This window comes from Kryptolebias marmoratus, linkage group LG23 (genome assembly GCF_001649575.2).
Source record: "Kryptolebias marmoratus isolate JLee-2015 linkage group LG23, ASM164957v2, whole genome shotgun sequence".
Taxonomy (NCBI): Eukaryota; Metazoa; Chordata; class Actinopteri; order Cyprinodontiformes; family Rivulidae; genus Kryptolebias; species Kryptolebias marmoratus.
The window spans coordinates 10,017,352-10,039,114 of NC_051452.1; the positions used below are offsets into that span (position 1 = coordinate 10,017,352).

A 21,763-nucleotide genomic window follows, 5' to 3' on the forward strand; every position below is an offset into this window, starting at 1 on the left:
ATATTAAATTATAAACTGAGTTCTGTAGTTGAGAAACTTAGATGCTTTTAAGACCTGCTGTTAGGAGTCTGAACCAGCAGGTGGCACCAGCTCATTGTCTTCTTCCTGAATAATCCTCTGGGTTTTTTTTTTTTCTTCCAGATATGATAAGAGATCCAAAATATTCAGTGGTCCAGTCTGCACAAGCCATGATGTGTGCAGAACTTACTCTGAGTAAAGCATTCGGTGTAAGAAACGTTGGCCTGATTGATGTGTTTTGCTGCACATAAAGGTCACTGTTAATTACCTTAAAACTCTCTGGTTTTCAAAGAGTGGGAGTTTCTTAATCTTGAACATTGTCTGCTACCTCGATCGGGCGTCAGACGAGTGGGGAATCTGCAGCCTGGGTTATGAAATCAAATCCAAGTTCAGGGTAAAGAATCTACGCAGACAGCCGTCGTGTTTCTGCTAACCTGTTGCTTCATGAACGCTTCAGAAGCCGTGAGCCAATGCAACACCGGATTATTTAGTCTTCCTGGGAGGAGAAATGTTTGATTTACGTGTCTGTGTAGGTGGAGGCCGAGTGCAGGAAGGGGGACACGGTACAAGAGTTCAAAAGGACACAGGAAGAAGCCATTAATGCTGCAGAGGGGCGCGAGCAGATCCTCGCTTCAGAGGAAGAGGTGCCTCAGATGGACAAAGCATCTGGCTGGTGAAAAACTGCCGGTTCTCTTTAAACCCAGTTACAAGTTGCAATCAAGTAAATAAATGAGGGTCTAAGCCGTCGGGACGCTGAATCCACAAAGCATTTAATTACTCTATCTGCCTACAGAATGTTGCAACACTTCAGAGAGATCTCACAACTCAAATATTTAAAACAAATCCAGGATAATTACTGAGATCAGAGGCTGAAAAGAGACATTTAAAACCATTAGCATAGTCCAAATCCAGGGTTAATCTACTCCTCTTATTCTTTTTTTATTCTGTGTCGTTTTGTCTCAAGATGAGCCAAATCAAAGCAATCCTTGTGATGTCAAATGTTTTGATTGAACAGGTATTAGATTGATCTTGACGCCTTGTTTATCATGTCATGCTTAGCCACAGTTAAGGTCCATAACTAGATATTCTTGGTTGTAATAAAAGTTGTTGTTTTTTTTTTGAGAAAAGCTACGTTCCCTTTTGTTCTTGGCTGTGTATCACATCCTAAAATCCATGCGGTAATCGGTTTCTGTTCTGTTTTCTTGTCCTTGGGCTGTGAGCATTTACGGCCCGCTGTCCAAACCAGAACTAAAATTGAGTCAGAGGAACCTGCAGAACCATCCAGTCGGCAGCAGCTCAATAAAACAGGCCAGTGACACTGCTCTGAACTGTGACAGCTATTGAAAAGAGAGGAAGCTACATTTACGGAGCACAAAGGCCCTGCTGTGTGGGGTCCCTCTCTGTCTGGAGCAAAGGGCGCTCTATCTGGCTGCTGAGGACAGGATGTTAAGAGACACCAGCCGCATTTAACAAACAGAGACGATGCCCGGCAAGGACAGCTGGGAAAACGGGAAAAGAAAAAACAGTTTTGCACTTGACCAACTTGAGTATGTCAGGTGTAAAACCTCTGAATTACATGTTCACTGTGACCTTCAGTTTTAAAAAAAAGGTTAATAATTTAATATCGCAGAGACATTTCTGGGTAAAATGAGATTTTATTAAAAACCTGAAGCTGAGCTGAGGGAATGCATGACGACTTGGACTAAAATAAAGGCTGCTTTACGGGAAACAGAAATCAAAGATCTACATGCTAATCAGAGAGCAGATCCAGTTTCCTGTTGAGGATTGAAGCGGCGCAGAGAAACACAGAAGTGTCTCTCTGTGTTGCCTTTTAAAACTCGAGCAGAACATCAACTTTAAGCCTAACAATTGGAGAAAAAACATCAATGATCTGTAGTCTCCGCTGCGATCGGGGCCTTCCTTCAGCTGATTGTGACTCAGTCAACATTTTTTCTGCATGTTTTCCAATAAATTAGTTTCACTATCACACACAGCCATGAACATTAACTGTTTCAGGCAACTGTTTGACTGTTAGCAAAATATCTCATGAACAACTGGATGGATTTTAATGAAACTCCTAAAGTTACTCCTGGATGCACATCTACAACTGATTAACCTTCAACCCAATTTAAGATGGCCACCACAGCTAACTGACTTCAGCCAACACAAAAATGGCTATAATTTAGTTAATTTTACAGATACTGAGATCAGATTTAATGTGGCAGTAGCTGAGAGTCATCCCCAACATGTGCTCTGAGCAAAACATTTTAAATAAAGTTATTCTCCAGTATTGACCAAAACAGCTACGATCTCAACGTAAGATGATCACAAATATGAAAGGTGGCGGGTGATATGCATTCCTTCAAGAAATGCTAGGCCTTTAATCTTCATTAAATGTTACCTTCAAGCTGCAATCACATAAAATATTCTATTTTTTAAGTTTGTGATGTTGTCATAAGTCTCATCCCCCAACACATATTTCTGAGCTCTAACATCTTCATTTAAAACTTTGACATGCGAAGCAGCAGGCGAGTGTCACACAGCTTCAATTGAGATCAGATTAAGTAAATATTCCTAATGACAAACTCCTATAAATTCCATCTCTTGTCATGTTGAACTCCGTGCTCTGAGTTCATGTGATGAAATGGAGAAAGCAATGAGTGGAATGTGGAATTGTGCTTGAGCGGATTTCAACATAAAGCACGCTGCAAGCAGACACTTGCCACCGTACGTACGTGGGTGTATGTCTGTGTGTCTTTAATCCTTGAAAAGGCTGGCGTGACTGGCCCAGAAATCGGATGTTTTCTCATTCGAGTGTTTCCCAGACACACCTCCTCCTCTCTCCCTCCTTGTCGTCGTCGTCAGCCTCCTTTCTCTCCTCTTCCTCCTCTTATCCTGCCCGTCTGTCTGTGCCCCGTAATTTATTTCACATTTGTTGGTAACCGCATAGCCCTGGGAGGATTTTTTTTTATATCTATATATAAATATATAATTTAGACAAAGATGTAAGCTCCTTCTGCTGCTCCTCCCCTGTAATACACCGACACAAATGCTCACAGCCTCGGGGCGGAATAGTTAAGAAGGTATGCCAAGTAAGTCTTTTTTGGGACTTTCAATGAACAAAAAGAAGCAAGAACAAGAGAGAAAGTGAGAGGGGGAGGGGAAAAAAAGACAAAGATGGAGCCAGATGAACTGTGAGGTGGGGGGAAAACAGCAGAAAATAGCTCTGAGTTGCAGGTGTGAGAGCGAGTCTGCAGATTCATTTTTGTCTCGGTCCAGCTACAAAGATGTGCAAATACAGCTGCTGCAGCTAAATTAATTAGGATGCACATTTTTTTAAAGACTTGGCAGCTGCTGGCTGTTAAAATGAATTACAGAGACAGAAGGGTGTCAAGGAAAGAAAACATCTTAAAGCAGTTTTCTAAGTGACAGTTCAAAAGGCTTCTCCGTTAAATTTAAATCCTGCATAAAGAGGAAGACGTGTTGAGAGAAAGTGCGCCAGCGTTCGGAAGTGGCATGCTTTTGCAGTCACTGCGTTTTCAGAGGAAATAACATAAATAAGGAGCTAGTCTATCAGCTGAAACACATGAGCTGTCTCCTTCAGATCTTTCACTCCGCCCACAAGTTACAAGCCTTTCATTCTTGTATTTTTTTTTCTCCCTTCATTCACTCCAGCGAGATGCCTGAGAGCAGGACGAACACTCACTCTGTTTGGACAAGAACCCAGCACTGCACTTCTTGTAAAAACTCCGGATTGGAACTATTCTCTCAAGGATCAGCCAGCCTGACAGAAAAGTTGGGACAAATTTAGAGAGAAGCAAAAAAAAAAAAGAAAAGAAAAAGGACCAACCGAAGAGAAAGAGAGCTTAGCCCTGAAGGTTTTCAAAAAAGGGAAACAAGAAGGCAAATAAAAAAGGGCAGCAATAATCTGCACAGCTGTTGTGTGAGAGACAAGGATAACGAAAGCGAGGAGGTGCACGAGCGCGAAGGACGAGGAGAAGGAGAGTGACGAAGACAACCAAGGCTGGAGAGGAAGAGAGACACTTAAAGGCAACATCCAAGTTGAAGGCCACAGAAGATATAAATACAAAGTGAAGACTAAATCCAAACAGAGACACCTGACATCAAATTAACAGCAAGAATGGAGGAGCGGCAGGACGAGAGGACAACACTCCTCTGAGGAGAAAAGCAGGAGTTGTGCATGACACGAGGAAGAGGTGTAGATTTCCTCATCATGATTTATTCAGGTCATGTCCCCGATTCTAACAACCTGCGTCAGAAGAGCAACTTTGTTCCAGGATAGAATGAAGAGCCTGCTCAATCTGTGTTAACCTTCCTGCTCCTCTCCTCCACCTCCTCCACCTTCTTGTCTTCACAGACTTCCTCCCAATCTGGCCTGATATCTCCTCTCCCCCTTCTCCATCCCCTCACTATGTGGATACCAGCTGTGCTCCTATGGATGCTTAATATCAGCAGTTTGTGCTCAGGACAGGACTTTACAGACTCTTACCAAACTGGAGACATGGGCACTGAGGTAAGACATCTCGTTTATCCATTTATCATCTGCTAAACCTCAAGTTTAGCCTCAATTTTAGGGAGTTCCACTTATATCAATTGGTCAAAGTGTTTAAGTTCAACTATTTGCTGGTGAGAAATTAAAGAAAAAGCTAAATGAATACCCAAAGAGACACGATGAATACAGCTGCTTCTTGATGCAAGTAGACATAACAAAGTCATTTCAGTCGTGGGAATCAATGCTTTGTCCGGAATGATTTAAACCCAAAAGCAGCACTGTTTATAACCACTTCTACCATCATCACATGTGGGCCAAATGATGAAATACCTTCTGCATGAGTGATGTTATCTTAGGCAGATAAGCTTTATTTACTTTGGAAATATCATTGACATCAAAACCTCTACCAAATAAATTACAACACACAAACCAGTCATTACGCAAAAATTCATCTGGAACTTTTAAAGTGGTTTCCAAAGCTGAGGCCTGGACCCCCGCTGGGGGTCATTTACACACCGAGTGAGGCATCTTGAGAAGTTCTACAAAAATCAAACTACCTTTAAAAAGAATGAAATATGTAGCCTTGTTACTTACAAAGAAATAAAAACAGTAGGAAAAGGAAAAAAATAATGGGAAGTAGACTTTGTTACAAGGCTTATTGGTAGTGTTTGAATACTTGAGCCAGAAATAGCTGGTGTCACAACTCCCTGCAGCTTTTATTTTGTGGGTCAGAAGCAGAAAGTGTTTCGAAAACACTGGCATAGATTGTCGACTTTTAAACAAATTAGACAAAGATAATCAATCGATTGTTATTTATTCAAATAATATTTCTATTTTGGTTTAGACATGTCATTCCAAGAGTAAAGAAGTAGATGCTAAAAGAAGCTTATAAAACCATCTCTGACTTCAGTATCCACCAATCCACTCTCAGTAGGATGTGCACAAACCAAGGAATCCTTCCCAGGAGTAGTTGACAAACAAACATCGCTCCAAGATCAACATCATTGAGTGTCTGTGAGGTCAAAGAACTGCAAGGCAGCTACTATAAGCAGCTAAAGGAGCTGAAGGTAGAAATCTAGTCTTCAGCCATGGCTAAGTGTCTGACACTTGGACGAACAAGCCTAAATGTTCAAGTCTAAATGTTCAGGACAATCCACAGAAACTAAGGTACTAAGTTAGGTAACAATGTGAAAAGATTTTTACTAAGGTAAAAAAGTTCATGTGGTGAAACCAACAAACATAACCGATCTGAAAGAACCTGGATTCAAATTATTCCAAGTTACTAAGAACAGAACTGTTAAGACACTAGAAGGTTATAAGGTTGGACACATTTGTCGCTTATTTATTACTGAACCATTTTCCTCCATAGTGACCAAGTAAAAATTGTCTATTTTTTTTTTGTCTTGGGTTCTTTTAGCTTATGTTTTTGTTTAAGATTACATTTATACGGAAATATCAAATATTCCGAAGGTTTTAAAAAGCTTTTGAGCATCATTAAAATACAGCTTGGCTTTCAAGGAGTTTCAGATAGAAACAAACAGATTTCAAAACTGTTTCATCTAAATAACAAAATAAAATGTTACGTTTTTTTCATGCATATTGTAAATTACACGATGGCCCAGTAGTAATTCTTGCAGGATACCTAAAAGTTTAAAACTCTAAATACGAAGACAAGATTCATAAAAAGCACAGAGGAGGATGGATCAAACCTAAATTCATCACTTAATCATAATTACATCAAACAGAAAAGTTAAACAAGCGGTCTGGTAATGTCAGTCAGTCAACCATGATCTGAACTTTGACTGAATGATCTGAGTCTTAACCACACAACCACAGTCTCCAGGATATGAACCTATAGACTCTTGTTTGGTTTGTACCTGCTCAGTTCCTCTCTTCTCTGTCCTCCTGACTCAAATACTGATATTAACAAGATATTTTGAAGGATGGTTCAATTCCTAAAAGGTACCTGGAGGAGGCCAGAGTGAAGAGAAAGGAGATTCTTTGCAAAAATCTTTACAGAATCTGTCACATCTGAAGACTTGTGATACATTAATGCCACGTTTTAAACTGAATTAAAAATCTAAATATATTCAAAACTTATTTAAAACTAATATAATATTAGTTGAAAATATAAACCACAGCTACTGGCTGCTCCAAAGTAATGTTTGGATGATGCAACAGGGTCGGGTGTTTATTTTTAATGAAGGGCTTTGAAACACAAACTTTAATATTTCTTAAATTCCTGCTGCCTTGTCTCTGTCCTTACCTCCTCTAATCCTGTCTAAAGGGGACTAAGACTTGAGGAGAAAAATCAAGGACGTGCCCACCAGTACATGAGATAAGATGCCTGGGTTTTGTCAGATGTAAGAAGACTTTTTCAAAGGCGTAAACATGGGGGTGAGGTTTAAGACTTTTGAACAAAACATATCCGGCTGTAAAGCAATCAAATTTAGTAAAAACTAAAAGTTTCAGCTTTAAACACTGAGAAGTCTGAAACTCCAGGCCTTTCTTAATGAGCTAAATGATAATTTCTACTAATGTTTAGGTTACAGGGTTTAATAGGTAAATTAAGTTCAGTGAAATGTAAAACAAACCAGTTTGATGCAGCAGAATATGGAATAACCACTTCAGTTGTATAAACTCAGAATCTGTATATAAATATTTTTAAACCTAACATTTAGGTGTTTAATTGTTAGATTATTTAATAATATAATAGAATTGAAAACTTCTGTGGATGTGGGATGTTAAATTTCTTCAGATAGGCATGTATTTTTGATTCTCAAATTTGGAATAAAATCTATAAAAACAGTTTATTATTTTCCTCAAATCAGATAAGGAACCATTATTTCTATGTTTATAAAGTGACGGTTTGTTTCCCCAACACCGTTTAAGCACAACTAAGACTAGACGTGTTGGTTTTCTTGGTTTCAGAGGTGCTGTTTATGAAACAAACAGAAAACAGGTGTTCAGTTTCCAACTTTTTGAAAAATCGGCACTTTCTATGGAATTAGGTTGGTAGGGGGAAAAAAAAGGATTAAAAGCTTTTGAGTTGTAAAGAAAAAACATCAGTACTGATTCAAGTGGAGATTTGAAGATAGTGGATACTACCAGGAATTTTCTCCTTTTCTTGTAAAACTTTGAGCACTTCTGGGAAAAAGATCTTAAGCAATAACAGCTTCTTTTCAGGTAAAAACAACAAAAAAAAACAATTCGACTGGTCCGTAAAACATCTAACAAACTGTATTCTTTGAAATAAAAAAACAGCTTCAAACATATTGTGTTTATAAGAGCAGACAGGCTGAGTGATAATGGGTGGGTGGGTGTAAGCGTTTGTATTCTTGTGCCAACAGTATGTAATGTTAAACACACCCCAGAATGATGGATGAATGGTAACACGTTCTTCATCACCTCCAAGTCCCTCATGTCTGAGCTCAGCACCACAAACGAAAACGACACATAACCAGAGCTCGGAGAATTAAAATGACTGAAGCAGGCTAAAAGGATTGTTTGGTGTTTTATCGGGACTTTCTTGTCTAAGAGATCTAGTAAAACTTTCAGACACAACTGCTCAACAGATGGCTCAAAAATCTTAATAATGAATAACCAACCATTACAGAAATTCAACAGACCTGTTCTGCTCAGCTAAGGTTTTCCTCTACATGTTAAACAATATTCAGCATCAAATGTTTTGCAAGTGAACAGAGATGCAAAGAAAAGTTCTTTTGAAAGTAAAGTCTGGAGCAAAACTAGGGAGCTCAAGTGTTATGCATGGTGGTGGTTTATCATGCTTTGTGTTTGTGTTGCAGCCAGCAGCACAGGGAAACATTTCACTGATAGATGGGGAACAAAGAATCAAGATCAACAAAGTCTGCAAAGAAAAATAATCTTTAGGAAGTGGAGAATAAACAGAAGCTGCCATCTGCAGCGGGAATGTGATCCCAGACAAACCTAAATCCTGCAAAGAACTACCTCAGAGGAGAGAACTGAAGCTCTAACCACACAATTACATTTACATCCCTAAAACTACACCCTAAACAAAACATCCGAGAGCAACGTAGCTCCAGGCATAATCAGTCAACAGACCTGTCAGACACCAGTCTCCTAACAGTTTTGTGCTAAACTGATGACATTCTGTTTTATTAGACCTAATGAGACGGGTTTTCCCTGGCTGAGGTTTGTGGTTTTTGCAAAGAGTTTCGCGGAATTTCACGATAAGAAGCTCCGTGACCTGAGATGCTACAGAACACTGGTTAGTTTTCAGCATTTAGTTGTTCGGTGTTAACTAAAATGCAGCGTCAGAACGCTGTGGTCTTTAGCATGTTCAGATAAGTAATAAATGCCATTTTGGAAGAGTGGAGGAGTGGTAAAGTATGTTGTTACAGATGAGATGGGAAAAGGGGGATAGACAGAAGGAGATAAACGTAAGACTGACAACAGAACAGGTTCAGTTTTTGTTTAGCTAATGCCAGCTGTGCCAGTCAGCCCTTTCACAGCCTGGGAAACTAAACAACCTCCTACATTTCCTCCAGCAAGAATTATTAGGTGCCATACGGGAAGAAAGAACAACTCTCATGTGAAATTTGGTAACTCTGCAGCTTCTATTACCCAGTCCATTAAACAATTAATCTTCTGTCTTTCATCTACTGCAGCTCTTTGAAGTAGAACGGAGCGATCCATCACGGAAGCACAAAATCATTATGGTGACTCACAGCAGGAAGGTTTATAAAACGATATCGACTATAATCCCAAATTTCCCACGGGAACCTGTTTCACCACATAATAATCGTTTGAGCTTACGGTCCCCGCTCTGGCTGATCAAATTAATCAGGCAGGAAGGTGGTAGTTTAACTCATCACCGAGGTCACGTTAACAACAAACTGCATCCGATTACAGCGACGTGCTCAGGGGCACAGCAAATACAAGTGTTTCCTGGTTTTCTTAAGGTGGTTTTTTTTAAGTAATAAAGAACCCACATGAATAAAAGGAACAAATGAAAGGGGGAAAAAAGAGCTGGTGAACGAGAGTGTGCAGGTGAAAAAATATGCTTGTTCCTAATAACTTACAGTAGCCGACGGCAACATGTTACAACACATTAGCAGCTGAGGTATTTGTTGTTTATCCAGCGCAAACCAGAAAAACGCACTACTTAAACTCTGCTGTAACTAATAGTTTTTCTCCACAAAACAAGTCAAACTCTTAAAAATCATTAAAGCACGTAAAGGTATTTCTTCCAGATTATACAACAAAAAAAACCCCACTAAAAGCATTGAAATTTGACTTTCATGAGCAAAATGAAAGTTTGTTTCGGCTTATCTCGTCTTCTGACATCATCTTTGTGATTTTATCTAAGCATAGAATGATCTGTACTAACATATAAGAAGATAAAAGTACAAAATTCTGTTAAAAGCTCACTCCTGTTCTGTTTTGTGTTTTTCTCTCCAGGCTCCAAAACAATCAGATGATCAGCCCAGTTTGGACACAGTGACAAGCGTAGATCAGCTCTTACAGCTTCTCTACCCTGAATACAGTTTGATTCAGCAATGCATGAGAAAGAAACTGTGGCCCGACTCGTCTTCCTCCTCTTCTTTTTCCCCCTCATCGTTTTCGGCCTCTTCACCGAGCCCGTCAGTCCACTCTAACAGTGACAATGTGTGGGTTCAGATGAGGGAGGAGGCTCTTTACAAAATGGATGCAAATTTAGAAGGTAAACTTGATGTCTTTTTTTTTTTTTAAAAGCAGAATAGCATGACTTTGAAAAACTTTAAATGCACCAGATGACTTCCAAAGAGTGTCACGCCTCCTTGACATCCAAATAGATCAGTGGTGATGTAACCAGAGAAACTGTGTTTTTATAGACTGCTACACAGACTTTATTGCACCCAAGACAAATAAAAGTGGGTGGTATTGGAAAGTGGATAATCTCCTACCCAAAAGCTCATATTCAAAACTGTCAACAAACAAAATCCAGTCACTTAATCGTGTTTTCAGTCATCCTCGAGGAGATTCAGCGAACCTCGTGCCAGCCAAGAGAGGTGTGCGTTGAGGTCACCAAAGAATACCCAGAATCCACCAGTCAGCTCTACCTCCCTCGCTGTGTGGCGCTGCATCGCTGCGGTGGATGCTGTGGCAGCGAGGCGTTTTACTGCACCAATACAAGCTACACGTTTGTCAACAAAACAGTGAGTTACACAGACTTTATTCCTCACGTAACACAAAATGATCTGGTCTCTACCAGGTTCTAAAATTATCCAAATCTAACCTCAAGTGAATAGAAACACACGTTCCTTTATGTCATTGTTTATGAAACAAAACTGAAGCCAAAATTAAAAAAGGGCTGTGAAAAAACTAAGCCCACTCTATCTGCTTCCAGATGATTTAAGAAGGAGTATCAGCCAGGTGCTGCTGATCAATCGTATTGATTAACTGAACATCTTCAGTGTGACCCACCTCTATAAAAGCAGGAGTTTAGTCAGTTTGCTGCTCTGGGTCATAGGTGGAAAGACATCAGCAATGAGCTTAGAGAAGGGACTGTTGCTCAACAATTTACGGCCATTTTTAAAGTACTTTTAGTCCATCACTGTACAGAGAGGAATATTATTTACAAGGGAAAACCCTTAAGACAGCTGCCACACATCCCAGGAGTGGACACCCCAGCAAAGACTGCTCAGAAAAATGGCAAAAAAAACCTAAGAGCTCCGTCTCAGACTCTACATGCCTCAATTAGCAGGTGAAAGGTTAAAGTTCCTGACAGTAGAATTAGAAAAAGACTGAACAAATACGGCTTGCTGTGAAGAACCCCCTGGGAAAAAAAACTCTTCTCTCTAAGCAGAATTTTGCAGCATGACTTGGGTTTGCAAATTTGAATCTGGATGAACATCCTTTGAAAAGCTGAGACCAAAGCTGAGATGGTTATCCATAATGACCATGTGCGGAGAAAACCAAACATTTCAGCACAAACACCTCATGTCAACTGTGAAGCACGGTGGTGGAGGGGTGATGATTTGGGCTCGTTCTGCAGCCAGAGGACCTGGCGCTGTGCGGCCGCTGAGTCAAATGTGAGGCCATCAGTACGACAGCTGGAACAAACCCAAACTGGGTCGTGATGCAACAGACCAATGATCCCAAACACAGCAGCAAATCTACAACAACCTCAAGAAAGATGTGAAAAAATAAACGTCTGCAAACCTCAATGAACTGAGGCATTCCTCTACAACCATGTGAGAGACTGACAAGTTGTACAGAAAAAGTTATTACAGCTAAAGATGGTTCTACAAGACCCTGAGTCATGGGGTGGATTTAGTTATTCAACACAGCTTTTCCATTTTCGCTTAGTTTTTTTTGTTTAAGAAATAGGCACGGTGGAATGTGTTGTGTGTTTTGGTTCACTTGAGGTTAGATTTGAATAATTTTAGAACCAAGTCAAGACTGTTTTTATCACGCCCTGATACCTAAAATCCCAAAACTCAAAGAGGGTGGGGTTTTTTTCTTTTTCCCCGTGACTGTAACTGCTACATGAATAAGGTTGTGTTTTTCTTCTCTCACACATCAAGCTGCATCTGGAAACTGAAACCAATTTGCCCAATTATGTTACTAGCTCAAGTGTAGCACAACACACCCCTCTCCGGTGGGAGTAGGTTGCAACTGGACATCCAGACAATACAGTACACGCAGTCACGCACAAGAGATTGTTACACAATCTCTCGCCGATTACATCGACACGCAATAAGTGGCGTTTTTGTAAGAGAAGCAGCATGAAAAAAAAAGTGCTTTTCACACACCTAACTAACTGTTATCTTCCTCGCTGTCAGCTGATGGAACTGTCTCCGCCCAGGATGGACCGCACTGTCGTCATGGTTACGTTTATCAACCACACTTCGTGCGAATGCCTCTCCAAGCGGCCGCTTCACTCTATCATAAGGCGGGCAGCGACAGAGCACCTGTGAGTAAGAGGGAGGCATTTCCAGCATGTCTGAATCATCGTTTTTCATGGTTATTAACTCGTATTTGTGTTTGTGTGTGCGTGTAAACGTAGGTGCTCCCCTCCTGAACTCCCCTGTGCCTCGGGGTCTTTGTGGGATCCAGTGAACTGCATGTGCGTCTCTGCAGACACGATCAACTACTCTGAGAGAGAAACAGGTGGGTGCAGAGAGGTTCTGCTGGTCAGATCGGTCAGGATCTACAGTTTGTTGACAAGGTTGTGACCGGATGGTTCAAAAAGCAGAACGGTTCATGCATAAAGCTTTTCAACATTGTAGGAATTATAGCGCTTAGTACTCAGCCTGAGGGGGAAAGTTCTCCTAAATGTAGTTGATCATGAGGTCAGTTTCTGCGTCCAATGTTACGGGAGACTTTCTTTGTCATAAAAAAGGGAAGATTAGAGGATAGGTGTAGCTGCGGGGGATAGAGTCTCTACAACAAGAAAATCTCAGGTCTTTTCATTTTAAAAGTTAATTAGGAAATAGCAGGGGAAATTGGTAAGCAGAAAAAACTATGGAAAAATAATAAAAGGAGCCCAGATTCCAAAATAATATTCATTTTTTATAACTGCATTTTCCTAAACTTTAAAAACTTATTCTAAGATTCTTTCTTTTTACTCTGTTCCTTCATTCCCCTTCATGTATTCACTTATTCTTTTGTCAATTTGTTTGTTTCTTGAGACACTTGTCATTTTATAAAAGCTGAGCAAGAAATACGCAAAAATCTAATTTGCACTTTTTATCTAAAATAAAGCCTCAGCTCTGATGTAAAATACTACAGACAGACAATATTTGTGAGGGAGAAAGGAACATCTTAAACTCTACAACAAATGAACCAACAGATTTTTTGGGGATTGTGCTAATATTATTTTAATTTAATTATTTTATGCTTTTTAAAAGGCTCACAGCTGAGAACAAGAATACAAAATCATTAAAAACTTTTGACAAGTGGCCAAGTTTCTTTTTTCCACACTGCAAAACGTATTTACCACAATCAGAAGATGATGATGTTGCAAGTTGGGGGATTTAAAACATATTACCCCTGACTTAATGTTGATTAAATTGTAGCAGGAATGCTTTTGTGGCATTCCACTTGTACAATCATGTACATCATCTTCCACATTTAAGTGTTTGGGATTTTTCCAACTCAGAACCTGCTCGCCTGACTTTATACACCGTCAAAATAAACTGTAATTATGGGTCAAAGGCTGAATGGTGATTGCGTAAATGCAGGTGTTCAAAATGTAAATGCTTTTCGTCTGGGAGTTGTGCTTCAAATTAAAATTTTACCACGCAGACTTGGTGAAATAAATCTAAAAACAAAAGAGGACGGTACGTGACAAGCTCAGCTGACGATCAAGAAAAAGGAAAATACCAGCCTTTTTGCAACTTCTACCACAGTTGCTGTTTGCTCTATTGGCATCTGAGAAACAATAATTAGCTCTGTGAGGCTTTCAGCTAAACATTGTCATCAAGATGCTGAAGATTAGCGAGTAGAAGTTTCCTAAAGTTCATTTTAGTTCAACTCACTGTAACGCTAACACTACCGGTTAGCAGCAACTCCCTGTACATAAATGGCTTTTGGAGAGAAACCTCACTTTATAAGAAGTGTAAAATTTAACAACATAATAAGAACTCAATGTAGTCCTTCATATATAAACCAAATTTTATAGGAAAGACATTTTAGTTAAAAAATCAACTTCAGTCTATATACGAACTGATGTTCTGTTAATTGTGAAAGTCTTAAAATTAAAACCAAAAACCAGCAGATAAATGTTGTTTTCTTTACCTGTTATCTGTTTTCCAGAGGTGCAGGACTCAGGGCTGCTGGCTCTCTGTGGGCCCAACAGGGTTCTGGAGGAATCCACCTGTGAGTGTGTCTGCCAAAACGGACTCACGGAAGACAGCTGTGATCCAGGCTGGAAACTGGACCAAAACACCTGTAAGGACAGTTTCAGTTATGGCACAAACTAGCAAACATACCGTTTTACCTAACCAAAGCAAAAAGATTAAAGAAAATAAACCTAATTTGCATTTAAAATAATTTTCTGAAGCTGCCTTGGATCAGTCTACATATGTATGTGGGGCCAACATGTGGAATAAAAGGGCAGGCACCATGTGGTTTTCATTTAGGCCAAATATTTATTTTTACTGCGGGTTTATTGTTATAGGTGCTACAAAGCCACACGTGTTCCTCTGTTATTCAATTTAATTGCTTATTTTCTTTTATTGATGAAAGTAGAACCCATATGGGTTTACCACTGTGGGGGGGCACCAGAAAATAAATGCCTCTTCTTTACCTTTGAATGTGAGCATGTGAGGAGTTAAAATTGAGTTTATGTGGAACCCATAATTATCAGCCTTTTAATTGTCTTTATAAGCTTCACATGTTGTGAACATGGCTGGCAGGCTTTGTTTTAACTGAGACTGGTTTACCGTAAATACTCCAAGGGGTTGTCAATCTAATCAAGGACAAGATGAAAACGGATAAAAGAAGCTCTGGGGAAGAAGAGTTTTACTCACAAGTAGGAACATGATCGTGAAACATTTGGCACTACACTGCTGACACTACACTACCGGGATCTGCGGTTATAAACAGTATCTTACATGTTGTAGATAGCTCCTGGAACAGCTTAGTTTGTAGTTTAATTCTGATCGGACAGAAGAGCTAAAGGCTAGTTTGAGCCGAGCCAAGACTGAAGTGGATTGCTGCCGTCTTACTGTAAAACCCGTCCAATCTAAGAAAGCTTCATAGCAGTTCACGTGAAAGCTATTTTATAAAAACTTATATTGCTGTCAGTTTTGCATTGCATGGCACATTGCCCCAAAAGTGCAACAACTACAGTTATTTTTTAAGACGGCAGCAATCCTCTTTGGTCTTGGCCCCTCTCGGATTAGCCCTGAGCTTGTCAGTTTTTCTCCAAACTGAGGCTGTTCAAAAAGCTATCTACAACAGGTAAGATATTAATTATTGATGAACCTTTTTACAGAGCTGCACTTCAAAAGATCAGAGCTTTAAATTCATCTCTCCTCCTTTTCTACCTTTGATGGTAATCGTTTCTCAGGCGAGTGCCAGTGCGAAGGACAAGGCGGGGGGAAGTCGTGTCCTGCTGGCCAGCAGTGGGACGACGAGTTGTGCGGTTGTGTGTGCGCGGTTGAATGTCCGAGAAGTCAGCCCCTGAACCCCGACACATGCCTGTGTCAGTGCAGGGAGAGTCCACAGACCTGTTTGCGGCAGGGCAAGAGGTTCAACCCAAACACCTGCAGGTAAGAAGAAAAGAAGCTCGTTGCAGTCACCACTGACCACTTTTACTGCCACCAAAGACACATTGTCTCACAATTATTTTGCTTGAATGCAAAAAATGTAATAAATGCTTTCTCTCATGTAACCCCCTCGGCTTTGGTGTTTCACCTTAAGAAAACTAACAGAGCATAAAGTATTGTGGTGTCAAAGGAGGTGATTTTTGACGTTAAAGGAGGTGAGCTCTGGAGACAGAAGGCTCTGATCGATGCATTTCTTATTCCCAAAATGCAAAAAACCTCAACTGAGACAAGAACGATAGTTCCAGGCTTACAATAACCTTAATTCAGTCTAATTCTCTCAGTTCAGCTTCACATAAAAAGGAAATTGCTCTAAAGCACAAAAGCTCTGTCTGGGGCATCGTGAGTTACCTGAATTAGTGGATTAAGTTGGAAAAGCTGCTCCTGTATGAGTTTCAGATGACTGGTGGGCCATCAGGGTGTCATCAGGACTCTTCACCCCATTAACTTTGGGCTGAAGGAGGACTGAGAGACAGATATTCTGGAGAAACTACACATTTTTTTGTTGTTGTTCATCCACATATTTCCCCATGACCTTTTACGGACATCAGGCATCTTTAACATTTGCACGGGTTTTGCATGCATGCCACATTTCCCACAGCCCACGTGCACAGGATCAACCTTCCTCTGACCCAAGAGGCCTGCGGAGAGACAAACGGGGAGAGAGGGTGAACTCGATGGCACTAAGACAGGACAGCTAGGGGACAGTTGGAGTGACAGGCACTATAAAAAAAACACATCAGCAGACGAGTTCTGATACAACTGATTTATACTTGCAGTGGGAAAAATCTTGAATATACAGCCAAGTGACCTTTGCTGGTAGTTCACTAAACGTTCTCAGCTTAATAAAACTTAAAAATATAAATAGGATCTTCACTCAAACTGAACCTGATATGGCTGAAATGTTTTCAAATTGTCAAAACTGAAGTCACAATTTATTTATCTCTACCATATTTAGCTTATAAAATATCACAGATTGGGATCAAATTTATCTGATTTATTCATGTTTAATGGCTAGATTTTATATTCATATAGGTTATTCATTTTTATGTTTAAGTCTAAAACTTTCTGAAGGTCATTTTGTATTTAATAGAGGGTGTGAGACGTGCTAACTCCAAGTTTACCTAGTTTTCCAGTCCTCAACTGCACCTCCTGTTCATTTCCATGTTTGAATACATTATAAACAGTAAGGCAAATTGCTCCCCAAAACTATTAATTTGTAAAGTGCTACAAATTTTAAGAAATAAATCATACTGGCGAGGTAAATTTGACTAGGGAAGTCGGTAAAATGCTAAGTAGCGATTAGCTTATGCATGCTAACTGCTAAGTGTAGCTTGTGGCTAATTAGGCTAAAATATTATAAGCAAAACTCACATTTTTTTTACTTTAATGAATTGGACAGTACCCTTATTCACTTATTATTGTAGTAGAGTTGCTGAAAGTGCCTTTACCTTGCATTTTTCTAACAGCGGAAAAGTTTAAGCTAAGTTTATTAGTGCTTGTTTTGAACAAAGCTAAACTAACGAGAGACGCTTTTGATTGCCAACCATCAAACATCTGCGTGCTCCAAGTGGCAGTTGGTGTTGCCATGGTGACCTTAAAGCGCCAGACTCATCAATTTTATTATTTTTTATTTTTTTAATTAAACGTAAAATTGTCATCGATATTTAAAAGACGTTGCCAGCTTATACACGTGAGACTTTGACACACACAGGAGTACGTTTTGATGAACTGTAAAAAAAAAAAGCACTGTAAAACGCAATTTAGCCAGATGAGCGCCATAGTAAATCAAGCAATCCTTATGCGCATGCGCAAACCAGACTCAAACTAAAGGCATCCAGATAGATAGATAGATAGATAGATAGATAGATAGATAGATAGATAGATAGATAGATAGATAGATAGATAGATAGATAGATAGATAGATAGATAGCTTTACTGATCACAAGACAACATTCTGCTCAGCTGTCATAGTGATATGGGTCTTATTATTATTTACTATTTAATGCCAATTTATTCAAGGGTCATCAGAGCATAGTGATAAGTAGCCTACCACTTCTACCACTTCTTTAAATATATTGTGCTCCTTTTAAGACCGCAGTAACTCAAAGTTCAGCAGGGTTATTGTTCACTTGGGAGCATTTATGTGGCGAGCCAGAAGGTCTTTTGCACATCTGTGAACAAACTCATGCTACTGTGTTTCTCAGGATTTCTGAATGACTCCAGCATGAAGTTCACCAGCTCAATATCTATACGTTTACATCATTATTGCAAATTTAAACTCCCAAATGCAGGAAATAAACTGCAACGATGTTCACCTACTAATTCAGATTCACCAAAAAACTACAAATAAATGAGAAATGTGCTCCAACAATGCAAAGACAATCTTTGGAAAGGACCACTGTTCAATTCTTTTCTTTTTTATTTATCACTGCAGTCATATCAGATAAGTGGTTTTAAGTTTAGTACAAACTGAAGCTAAAACATTTATTTTTCTTTTCCATCAGTCTTTTTTTATAGTTTTGTCTGTTATGTTTGATTTAACATCTGGACACAGTAGGTAGTCCACAGGCGATCGTACACCTGCTGTGATTTTGAAGAGAACAGCTCCAAGATTCTGGAAAAAAAACACTCCCTTTTTCACAAAGAACCTTTTGATGCTCATGCAAATAAAACTTGGATCGGGCTTCCTCCAAAAGGGATGTAGCAATATGAATAATCCAAAGTGTGCATGCCAAGAGAATATAATCTCCCTCTGTGTTGTCTTTTTTTTATTTCTTCTCTGGTTCTCTCAACCTCACCCAACGCAAAAATCTTTCCGATCCCCTTTTTGTCTTCTTCGCCCACATTGGTTTCCTCATCCTTGTGCTTCCTCTCTCCAGTTGCTACAGGCTTCCTTGCAGAAAGCCCAGACGAGTGTGCCAGGATGGATTTTACTACAGCTACCAGGTCTGTCAGTGCATCCCCAACTACATGAAGTGGAACTAGGAGGCGGAAAGGACCAGACGCTGCCACGTGTTGACCTTTGACCTCAGACTTCTAAAGCTGAACTGACTGGAAGGGAAGGTCTATATATATATATATATATATATATATATATATATATATATATATATATATACACACGTGATGACAGCTCACAGCTCATAAGGAGCAGCACTTGAAGGGGAGTTTTAGGCTGTCGGTGATGTGCAACTTTTCCAGGGAAACATCACAAAGGACGCTCTGACAGCTTCCCAGTAAAGTAAGGCCGCAAACAGCCAGTAAAACGCTTTCGGAAAAGGGAGGAAATGAGGAGCTATATTGACTTGGGGACTGTCCATTCATGTCCGCCGCCTTTCCCGTTCTTGAGAACACACTCGAGTGCTGGAACCGCCTCGAGACTGCCGAACACAGCAAGGCGGGACGGACCGACTCCTCACCCCGCTGCGACGTGTCGCGGCAAGAAGAACGCCAACCACCGAGCTGCCGCGGAGGTGCTGCTCGTGCCTGTGTAAAATGGAATGTGAAACGAGACAATAATAGACCAGACGCTGCAGAGCTTGTCCAAAATACATAAATCAATACTCAAGCGAAGTTTTTTGCAAATTAGAGGCCTTGGGGGAGAAAAAAAAGTAAATAAACAAGACGTCACTGAAATCATTTTGGTTTTCCAAAACATCAAAAAAACGAAACTGAACATCTTTTTGTTTATACTTTTCATTGTTCCGACTTCCCAGTCAGAATTGAACACTACTAATTTATCTTTACATACTCCAAATATTTTTATATATTTAAAATTTTTTTTTTGTATTTAAAGCAGTGAAATTTTTGAAGACTGAATTGTAAAATACTGTATTTAAAGCCACAGTAATAACTAGAGAACAGCTATATTGTTTTGAGGTGAAACAATTCACCTTTTTACTAATTTTATAGAAAAATCTGAGTTATGAGTTGGCCTGCATTGCTGCTTATAGTCAAACGGGCCATTTGGAGTCACCTAAACATTGTTTTGTGTGTCAAGAATTACACTAAATGTTGAGATGAAGAGTCATTGCAGGCATGTGCTGTAGGGATTTAGAAAAAAAAAGTTTTAAAGTACTGATTAAAAGCTCATTTCTGACACGTTGGTGGTTCTGTTTTGTGTATTTTGTTATTAAGGAATAAGTAAATCAACAAAAGGATGGTTTTTGATTCATTTTGTCTCCAGGAAATTCTAAATTAAAGAACAAGTTTTGAGGTTTGTCTCGTAAAATCTCAGGCAGCTCCGAAACGAACGTTGCACATCTTCGTGTTGTTGATCGCAGAAGCGCATTTCCAACGTCTGGTTTCCTATTTCTTCCTCTTCAGCCGCCTCCGCCTACCACAACAAACACTCCTGACCCAAGTTTGAGAACGGGCTGCCTTTTAAAGCCCCTCAGCTGAGGCCGTGGGAAGCAGGGGTGAGGAGGGTGCTGCAACATGAAACGTGTATAAAGAATAAAACAGATTTATTTGTGCTGCAATTTGGCATATAAACCAGCTCTCCGCCAAGGAGGTTATATTTTTGGTAGCATCTGTCTGTGTTTAAGATTACTCAAAAAGTTATGAACGGATTTTCATGAAATCTTCAGTAAACATCAAACACGGTACGAGAAATGAGGGATTAGAGTTTGGTGCTGATCTGGTCATATTTCAAGGTGTTCCTGTGCTCCAACTCTGCATTAGCATAAAGTAGGAAAGTCAAACTGCACAGCTGGACACCTCATGGGTCAAGGATGATGCCTATTGATTTCACTGACATGGGGTCAAAGGTCAAGGTCACAAGTGACTTTTTTTTTGGTTAAATCCTTGTCCTTGCTCCAGTAGGTGACCCCTTTGTTACTTCCGACAAGGAGGTTATTTTCAGTCGTGTTTGTTTGTCTGTTAGCAACATTACATAAACGCTAATAAACAGATTTGGATGAAATGTTGGGGTTTGTTACAAACAATAAACCAAAAAAAAAAAAAAAAACCCCAGCTGAATCAATTTTGATAGTGATTCAAATCATGATCCGGAGAAGTGCTTCTAGTTGTATATCTGTACGAATTTTTTTTTTATTAAACTGCTTAAATCTGTCAACAAATTTGTTATTAGCATTAGGTCATGACTTAAAATTGTACAGGATATATATTTTTAATGTCCTTATTCAGAAAGACAACATGCACTGCATATGGGAGTGTTCAGGGTCATAAAACGTCCGCCCTGTATCTGTAAAACTGACTGAATTAATGCCATTTTTGTGTTTTTCAAGATCAGTTGGCTGCGGCTGCCATTTTATGTTGGGTCAACTCCAAAAAATAATCAGTTGTAGAGATATTTTGCTAACAAGACAAACCAACACAAAGACGCAGGCAATAGGACTATAAAACTTTCCAAGGTTGGTTATATTCTTCTGACAGAAATATATTTATGCTGGAAGTGCCCCAATCTGAACAAGAAGTGCTACAGCTAGCCTGCTAATGTAACTTGTGCTTGCCAATAATCACAGAATTCTGTGGTCGTGCAACTGACTGATATGAAAGTTTATGAAACAGTGTTCACAATAACCAGCAGGATATCTGAGATTGAAATGATTTTAAGTTGGCAGAAATCCACTTTGGTTTTGGTTCGCTTGGACTAGCCTTTAGCTCGTCAGTTCAGTCAGAATTAAACCCTGTTTCTCCAAACTGAGGTAATTCAAAGAGGCATCTACAACAGGTAAGATACTGATTATAACTTTTCATAAAAGATCTAAACTAATTTAATATTTTGGTGTTTGTGCTTAAAGGAAAGGTATAAATAGGGCTTAATTCATAAAGTAAATTAAAAACAAAACATTCCAGTTCATCTTATATAAAATAACTATTTTAAGGCATCACCTTTGAGTGTTAAGTTTAAAACATTACTGAAGATTCTGTCTTCGTCTACAGCTTCCCCAAACTCATCATTCAACAC

The 21,763-nt window shown here is 39.5% G+C and overlaps 1 protein-coding gene across 1 annotated transcript; it reads left to right on the top strand.

Moving 5' to 3' along the window:
- Positions 1–3,676: 3,676 nt before the first annotated feature.
- On the top strand, positions 3,677–20,046 carry LOC108245003 (vascular endothelial growth factor C). The gene is made up of 8 exons (XM_017431610.3): positions 3,677–4,552; positions 9,974–10,235; positions 10,520–10,710; positions 12,340–12,470; positions 12,564–12,667; positions 14,315–14,449; positions 15,573–15,774; positions 18,711–20,046. The coding sequence occupies exons 1-8, from the start codon at positions 4,451–4,453 to the stop codon at positions 18,814–18,816; spliced, it is 1,233 nt and encodes a 410-aa protein (XP_017287099.1). The 5' UTR covers positions 3,677–4,450; the 3' UTR covers positions 18,817–20,046.
- Positions 20,047–21,763: the final 1,717 nt, after the last annotated feature.